The sequence below is a fragment of the Homalodisca vitripennis genome, chromosome 4 (genome assembly GCF_021130785.1).
Source record: "Homalodisca vitripennis isolate AUS2020 chromosome 4, UT_GWSS_2.1, whole genome shotgun sequence".
In the NCBI taxonomy this organism is placed as follows: Eukaryota; Metazoa; Arthropoda; class Insecta; order Hemiptera; family Cicadellidae; genus Homalodisca; species Homalodisca vitripennis.
The window spans coordinates 72,332,168-72,345,107 of record NC_060210.1 but is presented as its reverse complement, the minus strand read 5'-3'; the positions used below and the strand labels follow the sequence as shown (position 1 = coordinate 72,345,107).

The window sequence follows — 12,940 nt, the reverse complement described above, 5'->3', positions numbered from 1 at the left end:
TTTTGTCTACATTATTAAATATGTTCTCAAATCACATAAATATAAGTACAAAATTTGGTAGTAAAACTCAAACCCAAACATAGAAAGTTTTCTTTATATACATATACATATATTTTTATATTCAGTTATTAAATTATTATTTTTAATTTTGATAAATAATTTGTTTAAACTTTAAAGGTTAATAATATAATATAATTCCACTTATTAATACTTGTAAAGTAAGCACATTTTAATTTACTATACAATATCGAGTATACATATTGCAATGTTAATTCTAAAGTATAGTAAAATTTTCTTGCATAATGTATTTGTTATTAATATTATTTAAAATAAACATAAAAACCAACACAGATTAATTATTGATGTTGTTTTGTTAGTTTACTTTATGTAGTCTTGAGAATTAGTATAACGATTAGATTTTAGCATTCCTTAATTCAACAAATGTTGTATTATTAATAAATATGTATTTAGGCTCTCTAATACAGACGTATTATTTCAGTTTTATAAAACCGCTACGAGTATTTGTTACTTATTTTTATATTAAAGCAATTCCATAATTTCACTGAAGTGAAACAGAATACAAATACAATTTAAGTTAAGAACAATTTATGCAATTTTTAGAAAGTGAGTTTGTAAAGTATTCTGATGGTAAATTTGTACATTTACCTTACATAAGTCCAAAATATACAGATTGGATGAAATTTCCCAAAAAGTTATTTTAAAATTTATTTCAACTCATGGTATGTATTTTTAACGAATCTCTGACTTTAGATATTTCTCCTGATATTATCAAGATAGCAAAAATCATTACTATCTTCAAAAAGGATGATAGAAGCAAAGTGGATAATTATCATTCAATTGCCCTATTGTCAACTGTGTCAAAGGCCCTAGAAATGCTTGAACATGACAAAGTTGCTAAAACATCAGATAGATTTTACCTTCTGGTTCACACCAGTTCGATTTTAGGTCAAATCAGCTTACAACCAATGCTGTTGTTGACTTTCTATCTCATGGTTTCCTAAGCCTTGAGTGTTATGAGCTGACTTTGGGATATTTTGTGGCCTTCTTAAAGTCTTTCATCTGGTGGATCTTGGCAGTTTAAACAGAAAGCTTTAAATGTATGGTGTCTGAAGTATGCCTCTTGTTTGGTTCAAATCAACAATAATTTGTTGACGTAAGCTGTGACGTTTATTCAAAGTGAATCTACAGAGTGTCACAGGGGTTGATTCTTGGACTATTGTCTGTTTTGTTTTTATTAATGAAGTTAGGCTACATATACCCGGATTTTTATACAGACGATAACTATTGTGCTATTCAGAGGTCCGAATTGTAAGAAAGTAAAAACTAATTAAACTCAAATAATTATTTAATTTGAAACAATTGTGATTTATTTTTTGACACGAAATAAACCTAAAAAATACTTTTTCTCTAACATTGAAGAAAGCATTACTATGAAGTTTCTTGGAATCACAATTGACAGTTATTTGACTTGGGGTCCTAATATTTCTGAACTATGTCCCAGACTAAGTCGAGTTAGCTTTGCTTTGAGGACACTACCCTAGATGAAGCGGGAAGCTGCTTCTCCTCTCATGGCTTATTATGGGATGGAGTTATGGGGAAGCTCTATCCATGTCACAAAACATTCATTGAACAAAATAGAGCTATTCGAATTATAAGAGGCTCTTATTCCAACTCGTTCTTGTACAGTGCTTTTCGTGATCTGGTGTGTAACCTCTATGTATTTTCTAAAAAAAACCATTATATGAAGTTTGTTTTTGATGATGGAAGGATTGTGAAGGAAACAGGATTTTTCCGGACATTTATCATCGTTCAGTGAGAAAAAAAATCAGTAACACTACGTTTCGAGATCTGCAATCCGATCTCTTCTTCAGGTAAATAACTAACCTAACACCTAATTACAAACTAGGTTATAATAAACAAATCATAACAGAGCTTTGTGACACGTGTTAAGTCAGGAATCACAACCACCATGTTGTATGTCAACTTCACTTACTCTAAAACACGCACTCAATAAAATACTAAACACAACACTAATTAATAAAACTGAACTACAGAATACGGGTCATAATAGGTCTGCATTCGCCGACCAACCACCTACGACTGTGTTAATAAATTAGTAATTATACGTATGCCTGAAAACCGAAAATTTCACTTTCAAATAAGTCGAAAAGTATTGACTTTAAGAAAAAACTTCATAGAACAAGAGTTGCTTAGAATCATTCAATTTATCGATTTCTGCACTTATTTTCAATGAAATATTGCTCACCCCCGAGAAGGGGTGGCATCCACTCCCAGGGAAAAAACAACCCCCGGTAGAGTGTACACTTTGAAATAGAAGACAATTAAAATCTAAATCAAAATTTTTATGAAAATCGGTGATGTGTGGGATAAATACACAGTTTACACTACTTTACCATCATTGACTTTGACTACATTAAGGATTTTTAACCTTAAATGTGACGTGTATCCATTAAAGCCTTGACAGCTGAGATATACAGTTACTGTTACTAAAATATATCTATTTAGATAATAAATTAATTTGAATTTGAACTGGCCAGTTAAAACCGTGTAACTAAACAAGATTTTAAGGATTCCTTATTTGTTCCGTTTCCTTTACTGAAGAGAATAAAAACAAAACTGAAAGTATTGAACACTCTTAGGTTATTTAAAACAAAATTTGATTTTTGTCTAATCTGGCAAGGTTTCAAGATAGCAGATGTAAAAAGCTTTAAACAGTACAAAAAAACAACAATAATATAAGTGATAACTAATGATTACGGATAACTGTTGTAAACTATTCATTCAAACTATACTTTGTCATATTAGCTACAATAATTGCTAACAAGCAGTTGGTTGTACAATATTGCTATTATAAATTATTATGACTATAGGTTCAAAAATATAGCTTCATATATTTAGACTATAGCTTCAAGCGAGCAACTTGGTTGCTGATTTTTATAAAAGTTAGAGCCTTTCTTGCACTCACCACCGATTCACCCATTTTATGTGTAAATAACAGTTGAAATTTTACATGGATATATTTAAATAACTTCAATAATCAAGTAAGGCTATTGAAAATGCTTGTCAATATATCTAATGTTTTATAGGGTTCTTTTAAAGTATATACTGTCTCATTAAGAAAACAATCGAAAATTTCCAATCTGCTAGATAATAACTGGCAAAACTATATAAGATTTGTTATACATTTTACGCTTATTGTGTAATTTATTGGGATCGGCTTATGAGTATTAGTCGTAGCAGGACAAATTCTACGTATAATACCCACACATACACTAACTTTATAGTTCTACAACTCCATGTAGTCATAAAAAGTCTGCTAGATTGCTCTTATATTCACTTTTAATACATTTACTGATTAAAGATGACAAGTTTTAATAACAAAACACTGGTTTTATTTGTGAAGGTACAATAATAATGTTTTCTTTGAATTGTAATACTACATTATGATGAAAATTGTACTTGTATTTGGCTGTATAGATAACAGCTTTTTTCATTTCTATTGCAAATTTCATTCTCACTGGCTGAAATATTTCGTTAATATAGTTTGGTAGTAACACTGTATTGTTGTTGACATATCATTGTCATTCAGATGATTTAAATTTTACAGTTTATATTCATAGTAACAATTATTCAAATATATAAGCACAGTTTTTATATACATAATTTTATAACAAATATTGTAGTGAAGGAATATTCTTTTATAGAAATTGAATTAAAAATAAATACACTTAGTAACTGCTAATAAAGAATAAAGAAGAATAAATAATAAAGACAGGCTCTTTTCATCTTTACAAATTATAAAAGTTAAATTGTATGTCATAACTTTTTATTTATTTTTTTAGACGTTAATTTCCTGAAACTGCAATATCAAAATTGCATTTCAAATCTCAACAGAGTTTACATTTCCAATATTTTCTCTACAAATAGCAAGTTATTTGGAAAGTTTGCTAGCAATATTTGAAGTAGCAAGAAAGGTGTGTCAAGATGGACATTCTACCCACTCATCATTGCTGACCTCAAGATAATAGTGGTGGAACTAACAAATTATTTTACCAGCCAATGAAATCATCTAGTTGTTTTCATCTGGGTGATTCACTCAACTTTATCACCTGATCTATCTGCTTCCCTTCCACATTATCTCCTGCTTTCCTTTTTTTTATTATTTTGGCTTTATCTTGTAGTTTCAACCATAATTTGAAATAAAATGTTAATGTTTTAAGAAAATTTGTAGTTTGACATTAGTTGTGATAAATTAAACATACCACTAAATTAAAAATACACTAAGGAATGCTTTTTAAAATATATTGACTAAATTAATTAACTTCGCCATGTTTACTTTACATTTAAAATACTTCTTTCCTTGATGTATAACCATGAATCACTTATTTGATTGGAAGTTTTATAGGTAAAAGAAAAAGTTCTTAGTTTATTTTACATATACAGTGTGTTTCAAATTTTATGCACACTCAAGGAATCTTGAAAACTATAAGAGGTACAACAAAGATTAAATGGACAAAGATGTACATAATACCAAGACCAACAAATCAATGTGATTATGTTAATTATTGGGTGCTTCATTTACGCATACACACTGCGTTCAATGAACTGTTTTCTGTCAAACTTTTCATTCTATCTCAGCTCTCTTATTAGTATATATAATGTTACGTTTTTTTTACATGAAATTTGTTCTAGTATATAAATATTGTAATGAAGAAATGTTCAAGGTCTGCAATAAGGTGGTGTAGGGATTAAATAAATTTTTTAATGCAACAATCAATATTTTACTTAATCAAAATAAATTTGATTATTAACTGAATTCCAAAATACCATTTATGTTAATCTTTCCTTGTGGGTTTTGTCAAATTATTCATAAAAATGTTTTTTGTTGTATGGTTGTTTAAAGGGAACTTTTATTAAACTATTCAGATGATTGGTGAACATGTTAGATACTTCATTGCACATAGTGTTGTAATGAGCTGTTTAGTAAAACACAGAACTATATGGACATTGTCAGTTTAAAAATGACCGTTACTGACATGTTTGTGACTGATTAACAGAATAGCATGTTAGTTTTAAATTGTATCATATCTTATAAAGATTAAAAATCATATAAAAGAATTAAACAACTTAATTAAATGTTTAACGGAACATATTTAAATCTAACTAAAAAAGTATATAATAAATACAATTTTGTTTTATTGAATAGGAATTTAAACGTAAAGACTCAGTTTAAGTAAATTTTAATTTTAAAATGGTTTTTAACATGACTCCTTCTCTGCATCACAAACACCTGATTTTAACACTACTTGTTGCACTGCACATATACATTGTTAGCGATTTTCTTACGCAATGGTGTCAAATCTTGGGAACATGCAGGCCAACGAACAATTTTTCTGCAGAGGGCTGCTTGCCAAAGCCCAACGTTTTAACATTGCGCCACATGACCAATGAATCCTGTTTCTTGTTAGCAAATAACGTTTTGATGTTAAACCTAGAATTAGGAAGGCTCTGTTTCTGAGTTGGCGATGCTGAGCCATGGCCACTGCGTCTCCAGTTCCCCAGGCTTTCCAGTAGACTTGCATCTCTATTCAACAAATAAAAAATGTTTTGAAGAGAGCTAAGGTACTTGGCACCTTTTATTCACTCACTTTTTAACAATTGGAGAGTGACACTTGTTCCACAATTAATTGTTGAAAAGTGACAGAATCAGTGAGTTTAATGTAGCAACCATTTCATTAACGGTTGATTTAAAGTACATTCAAGGAAGGCATCATCATTCAAACCTAAAATCCTTATATTTCAAAAACCTTCCAGTAAGCTTACCAGTTTTATAGGAAAGCACACAGTAAATAAGATTGTGTTTTGAAACTGCAGGGATTGGAAATTGCCCTTTGTGAACAATGTCATTAAGACAATTGCTGTCTGCACATCTGAGGTTCCACTTTTAACATGTGGCTACAATTTCAAACTCCATTATAAATACAGATACTCGTCTCAAATCCATAAATATTTTACTTCAGAAATTTGCATTTTAGAGTCCTTATGTTAATGAATTGTTTAAGGAACGAATATCTTCATACCAATGATTTACAATATTTATATTCGTATACAGGATATGTACAATGTCTGGAAACACCTTCATTTTTTAAACCATAACAGATAAAATCTACAAATATTTTTCAATAATATACAGCTATCTCAACTACTGTTTTATGCAATATTCATCACACATCTACATGATTGGAAGGACAGCCTGTGGAGGGAGTGATGCAAATCTTAAATGTAAGTTTAGGTGTTAAAGGTATTTAGCACCTAGAACATAATGCTGCAAACAGCACTTAATAAAATTAATTCATTACAAATTGGTGGCTGTTGAAATGAGATCAAAATTGAACATTTAAACGGCTCCCAGTTTCTATTGAACAACGTTTGAAATCACTATCGAAAAGCACTTTCAGAACATACCCATGATATTCTTTTTAATTATTTATTTTGGTAGTGAAATATTGTTTAAATCTTGGTAAATAGGCGTTTTTAGTAAAACTTCATAGTTTAACATTTACAATGTTTTAAAATAAAATTTAGTAAAGATGCTAATTTCTTAGCAAACAAGTATGGGTATGGTAAAATTACCTTCATATTAATACTTATTTGTGCAGTAAAATTAAAAGTAACTAATAGAATGAACACTAATGAAACCTCGCCAATGGTACTAACATATTCTTTTAGTGATCTACTTATTTCCACTACTTAGAGATCTCTGTGATTGCTTAAGAAAACGTTCAGAGAACGAGCAATATACAGCTGGTTTGTCAAAAATTTGCTATCTCCTGGATTTTTATCAAAATTAGTTAATAATGTGCAACATTCTAACAGAGTTATCTATGCTCTCATAACTTCTGAAAAATCAGGAAACTACTGTATTTTACCTAAATAAGCTTTAAAGTAAAAGTACCCAGGTTTTTAGAGGAAGGTCAACACTGATACTGTAGATGCAAAAAGGAGCTTTCAGTGATGGTAAACTGAGAGTTATACCACGTTAATAAAATAATACAACTCCAATAGTCAGAGTGACAACTCCAATTGTCAATCATCAAGAGCTGGTGACAAGCGTCATATACAACCTCTCAAAAAGAATGTTCACTACGATTTTCAGTCTGAATCCGTGCACACCGTTTTTTCAAGCGGCCTTCAAATTACTATTAGAGCAACTAACAGTTCTCAAACCTGGTCACATGCCCTACTGACAAACCTGTAGATGCAAAGGAGCGGAGCTTGAAAATCTTTGAAATACTATCAAGCCATAATATAATAGACTTTTTAATGTATGTTTTTTATATTTTTAATGGTATTAAGATTATTATGTCTGTCTTGTACAAGCGAGTAACAGAGTTGCTTCCTTTTTTAATCAATGAACAGTTTACAGTATTATAACACTATTAAAAACAAGTATTATTAACACACATCTCGTTTTAGAGGTTATAATTTAAAAATTTTCTGCGGGGGTATCCTCGGAGTCCATGTTTAAAAAAACTCCATTTGTATGGAACTTGATTTCGGCTGAGGGAAAGTTGTTATCAATATCGGTGTATGCATCGATATTGGATTTGACTAAATGTTAGCTAAGCCTATTACTCAGGGTAATATATCGAAATCAATCTGGGCTACTGGTTTGAAGTTTGGATTAAACTTCATTTTTACGAAGAAAATAGCGAGTTTGATAATGGTATACATGTCCTTTGTGGATAAGGGTGCTATCAAAGATCACCCACTGCCTTCAAACACTGCAGTCCTTACCCGATTGTAACATAGGTAATTTTTTTAATACCTTTAAGTGGTATATATAGGATAAGACACCTTTCCGGATAGTGAGATTAACCAGACCCCACCAGGATGCCGTTGAGATTACACCTCTACTCTCGAAACTTGGTGAACCAGTGACGCTCGACTGTGTGCTCCTACCTTATGGAAAAATGTACTTTTTCTTTTTTTACCAATAGATAGCGCGCAAACACGATCCAAGTGCCAACATATTTTAGCAATAGATCAAATATCTTCTCATAGGCTAATGGATCATACTCAATGGTTAAGACTACTCTGAGAATCTGATTTTATGTTTTTGGGGTGGAAGTTTTAGTACTTTAGTATTATCCAGAGGCCACTACTTTTGGAAGTGTTTTTCTTGTCATGGAACTAAAAATAACTAAATTATTTGGAAAAAATCAGACTATTTGATGTACTGTGGAAATCATATGTCATTAGCATGATCGGTTCTTGTTTTCTGCCCCCCAAAAGGAAGCGATGTAGGCGAAAAGGCTCTGTCTCTATCTACTACTTGTTATTACGTGATATCAGGAGGTTTAGACAATAGACTTTATTTGCACAATTTATAGAGAATAACATTAGCGTCAAAGATACAATATTAAATAATTAGAAAGAAAAAAAACAATTTAGTTGTGTCAGTTATCACATTAGGTTTACATCAACAGTTCTCCAAGATAAAAACTCATTTATTGAATAAAAATTGGTGTTTTAGAAGCCAGTTATTCAGCGTTTTCTTAATATTTTATTGAGATTGTATATAAGCGGGCAGGCAGTTGAACAGCTTTGCTCCCATATAAGATGGCTTTTCTTCAAACTGAGCGGATTGGTGTTGAGGAAGAGGAAGAGTGAAGTATGCAGCATAGCGAGTGTTATGTTGGTGTACGTCACTGCCTCGGTTCAGATTTTTCTCATGTGCGTAGGTTATTACATTGAGGATATAGAGTGACACTACAGTTTGAATTGAGTGTTCAACAAAAGCAGCTCTACACCTGTCTCTAGGCTGTAATCCAGCTAGTATTCTTATGAATTTCTTTTGTAAGATTGGGGTTCTTTGTATATTTACTGAACTAGATATACCCAAACTAGAGATTATACCGAATATGGGCTTCAAAAAGTGCATAGTAGGCCGTTTTGGCAGTTTGAACATCACTTATTGTCTTAATTCTTTGGATGACGTATAGCCCGAAACTTAGCTTCTTACATAGACTGTCAACATGAGAAGTCCAGTTAAGATCTTTGTCAATTATAACATCTAGACACTTTGCTACATCTACTCTTTCTATGCCAGGTAGAATTCCAACTTCAAGCTTTCGTCTGTCCACTAAATGTTTTGTTTTCGTTTCATTTAGTACCAGGCTCTACTGGTGGCAGTATTAGGTAGCTACATTAAATGTAATGTACGATGAAACTTTAAGTGATTCTGATTCTTTATTACTTAATAAAAGCACGATGTAATCTGCGTATATAATAGTGGTTGCAAATGCTTCCAGATACCTGGGTAGATCATTTGTAAAAAGTACAAATACGACCGGCTCCAGGACTGAACCTTGTGGTACGCCTCTCGAGTTGGTTAGAGGGCTAGATCTCACTGAAGAAGTCAAACCATTGCCTAAATGCACCATCTCAACCATTTGTTGTCTTCCAGTCAAATAGCTGCCAAACCAATCCGCTGAAATTTCACAAATTGCAAACGCTTCCAGTGTTGTTAGGAGTTGTTTAAGGCCAAGACTGTCGAATGCTTTACTAAAGTCTAATAATACTGATGCACAGGTATTGCCCTCTTCAAGTTCATCAATAATGAATTATTTTAGACTAGTTATAGCTGTTGATGTAGAACGTCCCTTGATAAAACCATGTTGCTCACTAGTTAGTAAATTATTTTCCAAGAGGTAAATTACAACACGAGTCAGGGCTACTTTTTCAAAAACTTTAGAAATAGTTGATATTATGATATTGGCCTGTAATTACTAGCGTCAGAGGTACTACCCTGCTTAAGAGGGGAATAACTTTGGCAAATTTCAGTTGTGTCAGGAACTTTCCTGCAGAAAATGATCGGTTGATCAGGAGAGTTAAGGGTTCTGTCAGTTCAGTAACACAGAATTTCAGTAGATTTGAAGATAATAGGTCGATTCCATAAGAAGATTTTGATTTTAAACAAGAAACCATCTTTTTACTTCGTCTGGTGTAGTAGGATAAAGTGTCAAGGGTGGAACATTATTCTGGACAGGTACAAGGAGGGGTGGTTTTGGATTAGCTTCAAGAGCCTTTTCAGCAGCTGTCACAAACACAAAATTTAGATAGTCAGGTTACTAGTACAGTAACACCAAAGTTACAAATATCCTTTATGGGCGCTCACGTGATTTGAGCTTGAAGTTGGTTAATATCTCGAGGGATGATTTTATGTTTCTGCTAGAATTGCGGAGTAGCTATCAAGGCGCTTACGAAGCCCGCTCTGATGGCCCTCGTAGGTGGTACTGATGGCGTGTAGATGTGTTGGTACTTTGAGTAGTGAGTTCTTTCATCTGGTAGAGATATATTAATATTATTATGTTTTAGGTAGGAATTCAAAATTAGGTCTGGCAGATTTATTTCTTCAAAAGTGGTGTAATTTAAACCATAAATTAGTAAAAAACAAAAACACGTTATGATCTTACACATTAAAGGGTATTTGGCAGATTACGACATTAAGTAAATCAAGTTTCCATTGTCCATTTAAAGTTTTATACCAATAGCTCCAAAATATATTTAGACCTAGTGAATATACAGTGGCGAACAAATTAATCCGAACAAGATGAATTTTGACAGAAAACTTTATTTGTACATGTATAGTATACAATGAAACAACTTACACGCTATTAGTAGTTTATATGACCTCCCTTATTTTTTTGATGAGCTCATTAACCCTCTTTGGCATTGATTCCACCAGTGTAGAACAATGGTTTTTAATGTCTTCATCGTGAAACCAGACCCGAATTACCGACTTGATTAGTTCATCTTTTCTGCAACAATCCATTTTCCCAAGTTTGTTCTTCAATATTGCCCAAAGATTCTCTATTGGGTTTAGATCGGGAGAGTTCCCTGGCCACGACAAAACCTCAATATGTTGATTTCTGAAGAATGCTTTCATTTTTTTAGAAGTGTGACATGGCGCAAGATCCTGTTGGAAAATGAGATCTGGATTCCTTTGCATGAGTGGGACGATTCTACGTTGGCATATGTCCATGTACTGGTCCGATTTCATCATTCCTTCTACAGGTACAAGTGCTCCTGTCCCCTCATGGGTAAAATAACCCCAAAACATTTTTTTTTGTGGGTATTTAGGAGCTTGTTGCAAATGGGCAGGCGACAACTTCTCATCTGCTGACTTACGGACGTAGGGTACTTTCTCGCCTTGTACAAAGAAATGCGTCTCATCCGAAAAAATCACATTTTTCCACATTTCAATAGTCCAGTCTTTATGATTTTTTGCCCATTGGAGTCTTTTTGACATCATGGCTTTGGTCAATAACTGTTTCTTTTTAGGTTTGATAGCAACCCTCCCAGCTGCGAGCAATCTCCTACGAACTGTCATGTCAGAAACATTGGTCCCACTAGCTCTTAAATCCCTATTAAGATCAACAGCGGTCATTCTCGGATTTATTTTACTTTTTCTTACCAGTAATCTGTCTTGTGTTGGCGTAGTTTTCTTTTTTCGGCCACATTTTCCTTTCCTTTTTGGTGAGAAGGAACCTGTATCACGGAAACGTTTGATAATGTCATTCACTGTACCTAACCCTACACTACACTCACTAGCAATCTGTCTTTGAGTCATTTGTGTGTGTTGAGACAATGCAACAATTTTTGAGCGTTTCCGTGGAGTAATATCCATTGTTGTAGACTGTACGTCTTTGTGACTTGATACAGTAAATATGGTAATACACAGAAACTAATATAAATCCACTTATATAACCAGATAAAAACACTTAAATCAGTATGTGTACATATCAGCAACATAACCTCAATTAACAAACATGAACTTATTGCATTCTGGGTAAGCAGGCTGCCACTGAGGGGAAAATTCCCAACAATAGACCAAAATTTCCCTTTGTTCGGATTAATTTGTTCGCCACTGTACATCGGGATGAGTAATGTTACATCTAGACAATAACGAATCCACCAGAAACTACTAAAAAGGTTAAAATCACATTTTGATGAAATTTTGTGAATCTTTGATCGGCCCATAGACAAACACAGTTTTGACTATCTTTTATACTCTATGGTCGGGATGTATGGGCTAAACCAATGGATATTACGTTCAGACGTAAACAAAAGCAAACTTTCTGGCTTTCTGCTAGACCGTCAGTAGTTAGTTGCCTAACAAATAACAATCAACACATATAAATAAAAAAGTCTGCTGTTAGAGTAATTATAGGAATGAATTAAAGCACCTGTCTGGAGTCGAGTTGAAACACATAAATAAGAATCGAGTTTGACTTTATTTGAATTAATTTGTTATTTACGTTTATCAAACATGTATTTCAAGTATCTTACTATTTTACCATTTCTATTTGGCTACGGCTTCTGCGAAGACTGTTTGTTGCATTATAAACCAATACCGGAAAATAAACAAGAGTTGCTACATCGAATAGATTCTTTAAAAAGTCAAAGGTACTGTATATTCAACAACTTATTAATGCTTATTAAATAAGGGTATGTTTTTAGTACAAGCTCATAATTTTGGTAGCATATATACGACTTCAATAAGCAGCCTACACTCCTTAGTTGATTTATATTGTTGAAGGATTAATATTGTGGGTAGAGTAGCGGACTTGGTTTTTTATATTGGAACTATCAAAGAATATTAAATTATACCCATTGTGTAGGGACGATAAGCGGATCCGGTTTTTTAAATCGAAGAATGTAATCATCGATACCTAATATTCGCATCTCAAATCCTACACTATCAATCGATATAAAAGCATCTATATTCCTTAATAACAATCATGTTTTAAATTAAAATATGCACTGAAGACGACCATATTTGCTCCTCTCACAGTTACAGTTGTTTCTTTCCCACAAATTTTTCTTAATGGGC

At 32.6% G+C, this 12,940-nt stretch overlaps 1 protein-coding gene and 1 long non-coding RNA gene across 2 annotated transcripts in view; one reads left to right on the top strand and one right to left on the bottom strand.

The window, feature by feature from the left end:
• Window positions 1-5,266: 5,266 nt before the first annotated feature.
• On the bottom strand, window positions 5,267-7,486 carry LOC124359530. Its single transcript, XR_006922157.1, has 2 exons — window positions 6,998-7,486; window positions 5,267-5,626 (listed from the first exon to the last, which is right to left on the bottom strand). It is a non-coding gene; the product is annotated as an uncharacterized LOC124359530 (long non-coding RNA).
• Window positions 7,487-12,221: 4,735 nt separating this feature from the next.
• The window catches only part of LOC124359527 (cation-dependent mannose-6-phosphate receptor-like), a 52,192-nt gene continuing 51,473 nt past the window's right edge, over window positions 12,222-12,940 (top strand). The window contains exon 1 of the mRNA XM_046812339.1: window positions 12,222-12,513. Within this exon, the coding sequence (XP_046668295.1) occupies window positions 12,377-12,513 (137 nt within the window). The 5' untranslated portion in view covers window positions 12,222-12,376. The remainder of the gene's footprint in view (window positions 12,514-12,940) is intronic.